General features: G+C 39.0%; 1 protein-coding gene across 1 annotated transcript in view; it reads left to right on the top strand.

Annotated features, from left to right (window-relative positions):
- Prkg2 (protein kinase cGMP-dependent 2) overlaps positions 1-9,280 on the top strand; it is a 99,287-nt gene extending 90,007 nt beyond the window's left edge. The window contains exons 17-19 of the mRNA XM_005359533.3: positions 491-553; positions 5,805-5,871; positions 7,605-9,280. Of these exons, the coding sequence (XP_005359590.1) occupies positions 491-553; positions 5,805-5,871; positions 7,605-7,700 (226 nt within the window). The 3' untranslated portion in view covers positions 7,701-9,280. The remainder of the gene's footprint in view (positions 1-490; positions 554-5,804; positions 5,872-7,604) is intronic.
- The last annotated feature ends 229 nt before the right edge of the window (positions 9,281-9,509 follow it).

Below are 9,509 nucleotides of genomic sequence, written 5' to 3'. Positions count from 1 at the left end.
CCTTCTACTTACTACCAAAAAGCATCATTTTTCAGAAAACCATTGGAGACTTCCAGAGTTTTTGTATTGTTTTGCCTTGCTTAAACTGCATTGTTCTACAATATCCCATAGTCTATCTTTGATGATTTTTAAAAAACATTTAAAGTTAGTAAAGTCATTAAACCTAGTTTGGGATTCCTGCACACTACTGAATTACAGGTTCCATGTAAGTGAAACTCTAAAGTATTTTCCAGTTCTCTCAGCCAAGTTGGAAAGATAGCATTTATTCAGCATCTATGCAAAGCTCATATAAATAACTGGTAGATATATCAACACTCAGCTATTGCTCCTCGGTGAGAGGGTCATGACTTTGTTCTCTCCCTGTACTCAAGTGGCTGACCCACACAGTAGGATCTCATGAAAGTTTTATGAATTTAAAAACAAATGTTACTCAATTATCTAAAACCACTCAAATATTACTGCTATAAACTTCTTTCATAAATTATTCCAGGCAAAATCCAACAGAAAGGCTGGGGAATCTGAAGAATGGGATCAACGACATTAAGAAGCACAGGTACCGATTTTCTTTGTTGCCAAGATAAAAATAGAAATATATAGAATAACCAGGTGCCTTAAGGTTTCCATTGCTGTGATAAATACAGAGTTTATGTCATCTGACAGCTTGTAGAGCATCATTCAGGAAGTCAAGGCAAGAACTGGTGCAGAGGCCACAGAGGATGTTTACAGACTGGCCCACAGGCCAATCTGCTGGGACCATTTTCTCCCTTCAGGTTCCCTCTGCCCAGAGGAGCCTATCTGGTATCAGCCTGACATATGAGTCACCAGTCCATGAGGAGATCATGACAGGTTCTCTTAGGAGACCATTGTCTTCATTTTACAGGCTTTCAACTTTTGGGTGTTTCGGTGTTCAGTGTTTCTTTGTAGTTTGCTAGTTGTAGTTGCCCAAATCATCTCAGTGTGATTTCTCTAATGTCGGACATTCATGGCCAAGAAGGAGCAAAGTTATTTTAAAAGCTGTAAAATCGCATCTTTCAGTCATAGGAACAGTTTTTATCCAGTGTTATTTTTATTATTGCTAACCTAGCTTCTGTAGAGGGATTAAATAATGTTTTCGGCATTGAATTTGTAAGTAAGGTGGGATATAATTCTACAACGATGTAGAAGAGAACAGTACACTTTGACTCACTGTTCGACACCAACTAATAAGTCTTTTCGTTGTGGTGCCGTGAAAGCAAAGCCTTTGGGAGGGACTATGCAGGATCTTGCTCTGGCGTCACCTCGGGCTTCAATCCTTACAGCCCCAGTAGAATAATTCACAAGAGGCAAGTGTAGTAGCAAAGATAGGGGAAATTTTATGACAGAATAAAGTGTGGCTTCCACGGATAAGAGTATGTGGCTGCCAAAGGGATCATTGCAGAGCTGAGTGCTCTCGTGCCACGGCGAGAGTACCCAAGGTGAGCAGGGCTGTCGCTCCAGCCTGTATGTGTAGTTAGGATTTATCATTAGGTCAGCAGGACCATCGCTCCAGCCTGTATGTGTAGTTAGGATTTATCATTAGGTCAGCAGGACCATCGCTCCAGTCTATGTGTGTAGTTAGGATTTGTCATTGTTCCTGAAGCCCATGAACAGACAGCTTTCCCAAGGGTGTTTTCCTGTCCAAATTGATATGCTCACTTGTGTTAGGAGGGTCAATGATTTGTCAAGGCTCCTACTAGACTGTAGTCTTCTAAGGTTTGGGGATTCTGGATCCTGTTGGAGATAGTACTGATGGCTTTCTGGGCAGTTCAGGAGGTCACATCTCCAGGGCCAGAGAAATGACTCTGCTCCTTTAAAAATAAATGAAGTCCTGCAGTTCCAGTCCTCGGCCTTACAAGCTGTGCACTGTGAGGGAGGGGCGCAGCGCCAGCGTCTTTAAAGCCTGCTAGCGTCTAAATAGCTCCTCACAGAAAGCATATCCTGATGTATTAAAATCCTTTCTGCAGCAATTGAAGAGTAAAGAGATGAGTAAGAAGTCAAACTGTGCTGTGGTTCACAGCCCCTAAGACCGGGAGAGTCATTGACTTTGTTACTTATGATGTTCGGAAGTTTAGTTGTTAAACCTTTTTATTTAATATATTTTCCAATTACATTTAGTTTTTATCAGTTCGTGACTTATCGTATGTCACTTGTATTCTATTTTAGTTTTAAATAATACTATATATTCATTTAAAATATAATGTCCTTTGAATATTTCTGTGAGGTCTGAAACCTCCATTTACTTTTCTGTTGATGTACATTGGTTTCTATAGACTCATGATGGTGAGTCCTTCTCTTGGATCATCTAGCGTTCCCCTTTAATGGCTGTTAGACCCCCAATAACTTCCTTGGCATACTCTCTGATTTGATTAAATATTCACATGTGACACATTGAACCTTTAAGATTTATGGCTTTTAAACAATCCTTGGCAAGACCTGGAATTTTCAGATGTTTTCATTTTTATTTCCACTTAGCAGACAGAAAATATCACCTGTAACTATACTTTGATGATCCCACATAGAAATATGAGAATTTTCTTATTGCAGGCCTTTGAATTGACTGATATGTCCACTTTGAAAACTAAAAACACCTCTAATGTTTTATTCCTCTCAGATGGAGGGGTGGTGTTTCTGTGTGTGTGCGTGCTGAGAATCGGGATAAAATCTAGAGTTCCAAGTGTGATAAACACATGCACTACTAAGCTGCACCTACTGCCCTTCACTGATGTTTCTCACCGATGAAATAGGAGAACATTAGCAGTATGGGTACAAAAGGAGGCATGTGGCTGCTATTGGTTTTTCTTAACAGCAGCTGCGAAATGAATGAATGAATGAATAAATAAATAAATAAATCCAAAACAGCCAGTCCTGCTGTATAAATTCATGACCCCCTCCCCCACAATCAAGCTGTGTGTTCACCATTGTGCAATCAAGCTCCCTTATAGGGTGAATTAGAACGAAAAGGGAGACAGGCAGACAGACACAAGACAGACTCTTCTGCAACTCCACAGACATTAAAGTGCTTGTAATACTTTATTCTGTGTCATCCTCTGGATTGCCTTCAACTGCAAAGCTTACGATTTATCTTAAAATCCAATTTCTCTTCTCCTTTGCACCTCATACTTTGCCACAGTTTCTTTTCTCATTAGAAGATGACATATAAACCTGTACTGACAAGTGTCCCACCAATTAAAGTGATTCTTATTATCTTGTCCCCCTCTTTCTCATTAAGGAGTCTTCATACTTAGCTTTGGGGTGGCTGGAAAACAGAGTCTAATTGCCGAGAGGTTCTGTCTTGTGTTTTTCTTCTTATTTACCTGAGGCTCTTTCCAATGCAGCAGCCAGACTGTGGCAGGATGTGCATGCAAATGAATGCTGTTATTTGACTTTTCTTCCCCCGTGAGAGATGATTTGTTCCTTCTCTGGAATAGGCAGAATCCTGCCACTGACAGCTTCAGGGTCAGAATGCAAGGGACAGTTGGCAAGAGACAACGGATTGCATGCTGCTCTCTGCACTGAAAGGCAGAATTTCATTCTGCTCTCCTCCTCCTGGTTCCTTTTCTAAGCTATCAAGCTAGGCGACAACTTCAGGGTGTCGGTGGGGAAGCCTATGTGTGTTTCTCTAGATAAATGGGGTCTTTAAACTTCATACAAATCTCCCAAGACAATAGCTTTCTTAATAACCAGTATATTCTTAAGAATCAACAACAGCAGCATTCCTTAAGGGGCTGGAGGGATGGCTCTGTGGTTAAGAACGAATACTGTTCTTGCAGAGGACATGCGTTCAGTTTCTGGCAACTGTGTCAACATCCGACGACTTTCTTGATTTCTGTCCCAGGGGACCTGACACCCTTTTCTTCCCTCCTCATTGGGCATCTGCATTGAAGTGGGTGCACACACATACATACACACATACACACATACATGTGCAAGGGCACACATACACAAATATATTATTAAAAATTATAAAGTAAATCTTTTGAAAATCTTTTAATGTTTATATAGATTTTTCTACTCCTCTGTCCAAAATTAATTTTTAAAAGAAAATTTTCATGCCAGCTTTCTACAAAAAACTACGTGTGCCTAAGCATAACACCTTTTATATGAACTTGCACAATTTGTGCATTCTTTATTAAATCATCTTTTCTCCTTTGTTTATTAGCTAACCTAGAAATGAGGCTTCAGTCTTTTCTCTTAATGCCTATTTTTTGTTGATATGTATTTTTAAAAATTGTTTTTATTGAGCTATATATTTTTCTCTGCTCTTCTCCCTACCTCTCCCCTCCCCTTCAACCCTCTCCCAAGGTCCCCATGCTCCCAATTTACTCAGGAGATTTTGTCTTTTTCTGCTACCCATGTAGATTAGATCCATACATGTCTGTCTTAGGGTCCTCATTGTTGTCTAGGTTCTCTGGGATTGCTAGCACCTATTTTAAAGGAAGGCTAGTGAACCTGGGTGCATAAAAGTATACATTTCCTGACAGGAGAAAATATCAAATACATTACCATTACTTCTGAGAATAGCATCCACAAATCTCCTGAAAACAAACAGTTTCTCTGCTCTTGGTGTCAGCGTTTCTTCGCTGAATGTTATTCACGTATGTGTGTGTCCTGGTACTTGCATTGCATAAAATGCAGCCAGTCTCAAAGGCCAGGATCAAAGGAAAGGCCACACATGCTAAGTAACTGTCATCATTAGTCAAATTGCAGCAAGGACGCTGAGCAATGCAGGTATGCTTTCTTCAGTAGAATCACAGTGATGGTTAGCATTAATGTTTCTGGGGTTCCTTGGAGAAAAAGCATTGGTGGCAATAGAAGATCCTGCAGAAATGTGTACCCAGCAATGTCTGAAGAGGGACCCCCACTCAGTGCCAAGGTGTGTAGTGAAGGAAAACCTATGGCTTCACACAGGGGACAGAGGATAGGCAGACATTGGCTAACACTCTTGTCTGGCTCCTGCTTTTTAACTAGAGTTGTAGGAGCTTCTATCAAAATGGCATCTAAAGTGGAACACACTAGATCCCAATCCGTTGCTAAATTAGGCTTGCGCTGGGAAATCCAGTCAAGGACGAGACCGGAACTGTGAAGTGAGGTGAGGCTGTGGAAGGAGGGAACGTGACAAAAGGAGCACAGGGACAGACTCCCAACTGCTGCCTCAGTCACCGCCATTGCTCCACTCTGCCCTGTGGTCGTTCTCTCGGTGACCCAGAAAGTGTTGTTTCCTCATCCTTTTGTAATGTCTTTCTGTCCTTCCTAAACTTAATACACCCTAAACTCTAACACAGCACCCAAATACGAGCTGGCATTTCACTGTTTCTTCAACATCTTCTGTCATTTCTGTTTCTAAGGTTGACTTTTTAGTTCTCAATCATGTTTTTATTAATTCTTTGAGAACTTGTACGCATAAGATAAAATAAAATAAATCTAAAAAATAAAAACAATGAAAAGAAATGAGGGCATCATAAAGAGAGGAATAAAGTTCTGAAAGTCTGGAGAGGTGATGGACTATAAGTTATGAATCTAAGTGTGACAAGACAATATCTAGGATGATTTCTGGGCCGTGTGAGTGCTTAGTAGGCAAGAGTTTAACACAAAACGGGTCAAAACAGTTCCTTCTCCTTTTAACTTTCGACTGCTTGCAGCATCACTTTTCGAGGTAGGTAGTGAAAAGATGGATTGATAAATATACTCTGACATGCTTATTCATTTATTATGTAATGCTATCCATTTATTACACAATGCCATTTATTTATTATGTAAGTAATACCCTCCATATTTTCTCATTTTAGGTGGTTAAATGGTTTTAATTGGGAGGGCCTGAAAGCACGGAACCTTCCATCACCTTTGCGAAGAGAGGTACGGAGTTTGCTGTGACATTCCCTCGATTAGTTCCTAGGAACTGGTTTTTAAAAACAGATTTTTGAAAGAGGGAGAAGGGGAGGAAGAGCGAGATAGCATGTACACAAAAGATTTTAGGTGCCTCTTTGAAATATTACTTAATAGGTGAGGCTGTCCTAGTAATTATGATATAGGGACTTAAATTGTATTGCTGGGGCTGGAGAAAAGGCTCAGTTTATCAAGTGCTTGCACGCAGCATGAAGATCCCACACATAAAAAGCGGTGCATTGTAGTGTGTGCCTGTAACCCTAACACTGGGGAGACAGAGGCCGCAGGGTTCTTGAAACTCACCAGTGCTTTTCTTACCAAACTGATGAGCTCCAGGTTCAGGGAGAGAGACTGTCTCCAAACATAAGGTAGAAAGCAATGAGGTGGATTCCACAGGCATGTACACATATGTGCGATGTGCGGTACCCCTACACATGTATAACAAGCACATATATGCTCCATGAATACACACAAATAAAAATAATAGTATTGCCTATTTGATGAGCACTGAGGTCGCCTTTCGGGAATTAAATATATGGCAGTGTCTCCTAAATCTCAAAGTCATCAGAGTTGCTCAGGTGCCCATGAAATGCACTTTATTATTAATTACCATGAGAATTGTGGTGTATTTGTCATCTAACAACGCGTGCTACTAAAATTGTAATTATATCTATATATGAAAGAAATGCTTGCATTATTACACAAACAGGAAAGATAAACTAAAATGTAAGGCATATAAAGAATGATTAAGAGCAATGGTCAGTCATAAAATTATTTGCCCTTGAGAAAAATTTAGAAGGGGGAACAGAATGGAACAGGAAGAATAATATTGGTGTGTACGTTTTAAATGATCAATAGATATCTAATCTCCTATGGTATTTCAATTACAGTAAGTGTAGTCTAAGAAATTAGGCGATATCACATTTTTTACATGAATATGTCAGAATAGAATTTCATTCTCTACTACAGAATAACTCTTGTGCAAACTTGAGCTATCGATGTCTGAGTGAGCAAAGGGAGACACGGCTTCCACAATTCTTTCGGACAACATTCACATAAATTTGGTAGAATGTTGACTATTAGTTCTTGACACATTGCTCCCAAGTCACGTGATGTTCCACTTTCTCTTAGCCTATGCTGTCCAGCATGACCCACGAGTGGCCCCCAAACTCCCAACACACCACAATAAATCACAATAATGTCATTAATTGTTCCTCATCTTATTTAATTAGGTGCTTTGCAGTTTGTTTTAAGTAAAGAATTTCAAACCACTTGGTTACAAAATAATTTAATACCAGAGTCATTTTATTCTCTTAGTGACATTTCAGCATTACTAAGATTTTGAATTGTCCATTTGTTTGCTATCTTGCATAGTTTATTAGTTACTAGGGTTGAATGAACTGTTCAAATTCAATATTGGTAAGAAACTTAAATGAAAGAGGAATTCTGATAAATTTTGATATTTTTAAATTTGTTTTGAAACTGTTTCTTAACTTGAAAAAAGAAGGCAGATAGTACTTGTTTCACCGTTCCTTTGGAAAATACTTCCTCAGGTTTGGTAGCTCCCGAGGAATGTAACCAAGAACCAAATCATTCGCTTTATCTAATCATCTAATGGGATGGTCTTATGAGGCTGAGAGGATGACATACTGGCATGCTTGCTCACCCCGATCCTCACCTTTGCTCTGTCCTGTCTCCATTAGCTCAGTGGTCCCATAGATCACAGCTACTTTGACAAGTATCCTCCTGAAAGGGGGGTGCCTCCGGATGAGATGTCAGGCTGGGATAAAGACTTCTGACAGAAGAAAAGTGACGGCAGGCATGTGAGGATCAATGACTCCGTGCTGAGTGTTCCTCTCATGAGAGCATCAGGAAGATCTCTTGGAAGATCATCAGGGAGAAGATCCTGATGGATCCCGGAAGCAGAGTGGCTAGATGTGGTTCTGAATGAGAACATCTCCTTTAGATGCTGTGAATTACCCCTGTATCCCATTCTGTATTTGTCTCCGCTGTCAAAGACTGTCCCCTCTCTTTTACTTGATCAGATCTATTTTTGCTGGCATAGCATAGTTTTCTCTGAGATCTGTTACTCCCTACAACAGATACTCTCTTGCCTCCAATCCTAAGAAAATATTAATATTTTCTTCTTGAGCACCTAAGTCATCCAGATAGAAGGAAGAATATGAACAACTTTAGAAGAATCTTTCCAGGGCTGAACAGACACCAAGGATATATTGTGACATCTTCAAGTGGTGGTTTCCAAAAATCATGAATTTCATCTTCTTTTAACCTAAAAATACACTAAATTGTTTTTCTGATTCCATCCAGGGAAAAGAAAACATTTGAATACTAGTCAGAAATACCAGTTACTTAAGGAAGTCAGTTAATCAAATCAGATAATTACATTATTTTTAATGACTTAGAAAAGTAAACAAAAACTTTCTTTTTCCTTTGGCCAGCTGTGATACCTCAGAGATTTTTCAGTATCTTCATTAAAAATCATTTAGAAAGTATGGCTAAATATTGGGCCTTTGGAAATGTTTTACCTTATATTAAAAATATTTCCACTAGCAAAATAGAAAACCTGGTGGAACAAAATACGAAGGACACTTCCTTCCTACAAAAGACTAAGCACAATGAACTCTGGTAGGTAAAGTTGCTGATCCTTTCAAACTCTGAGATATACTATTTAGTCCTTTATTACTGCTATTAATAAACACAAAGAACAGAAGGACCACCTTTACTCTTTATTGAGAAGTCGGTTGGCAGATGCTGGTATTTGTTGTAATCACTGAGGCGTTAGTGGCTTTGTTTAAAGCATTTGAGTCATGTATATAATTACAGCACAAGCTACTGGGGATGTGATAGGATTTCGGAAGTCAAGGGAGCTCTCAGAATCTGCTCTCTTTCTGCTGTGACTTGGCAGTCTTCCAAAGAGTGAATAGGAGAGGTTCTGTGCCCTGGTCACCCGTCCCTGAGGATTTCACCGGTGAGTGTTGGTGGGTGTTGAGCACAACTGCTTCCTCTCTTCCTTCCAAAATGGTGGCAAATTTCGCTCTATCTTTTTAATCCGGCAGGGTAGAAACAACATTCTGCATCATTCCTAATTCCTGTATCGTTCAAACTTCTGATTGTATTTTCATATGATAATATTCTATGGGAAAAGCAAACTTCACCAACTCCACACGTATTTTTTCATTCTTTATAGAAAGTCGGCAACTTATTTCCTGAAGATTTAAGCCAGATAAGCGAGGCCCAGAATAAGAAAGTGCATCCTTAATAAATTATATTTACATATTTAGAGTCCTTTTGCTGAACCAAAGAGTTTTGTTTCTTGGAGTAGATTTTTAAAGATTATGTATTGTATATAAAAAAGCCATTTTTAATAGGATTAATATAACATGCTTTAAGAATTTCTAAAGTCTAAAAATATTTTATTTGCATTTGGTTTGTAATGTACTATATGTTTTTCCATGTATATATTTTATTATTACCAACATATACAGGTATAAAATGGATATACTGGATGGACATTAGGACTGTACAGTTATAATAACAATAGTATTCTCAGAATTGTTCCATTATTCTAATTGAAGAGAATACTACCA

The sequence above is a fragment of the Microtus ochrogaster genome, linkage group LG1, assembly GCF_000317375.1.
Source record: "Microtus ochrogaster isolate Prairie Vole_2 linkage group LG1, MicOch1.0, whole genome shotgun sequence".
Lineage (NCBI taxonomy): Eukaryota > Metazoa > Chordata > Mammalia > Rodentia > Cricetidae > Microtus > Microtus ochrogaster.
This window is presented reverse-complemented; position numbering and strand designations above follow the sequence as displayed.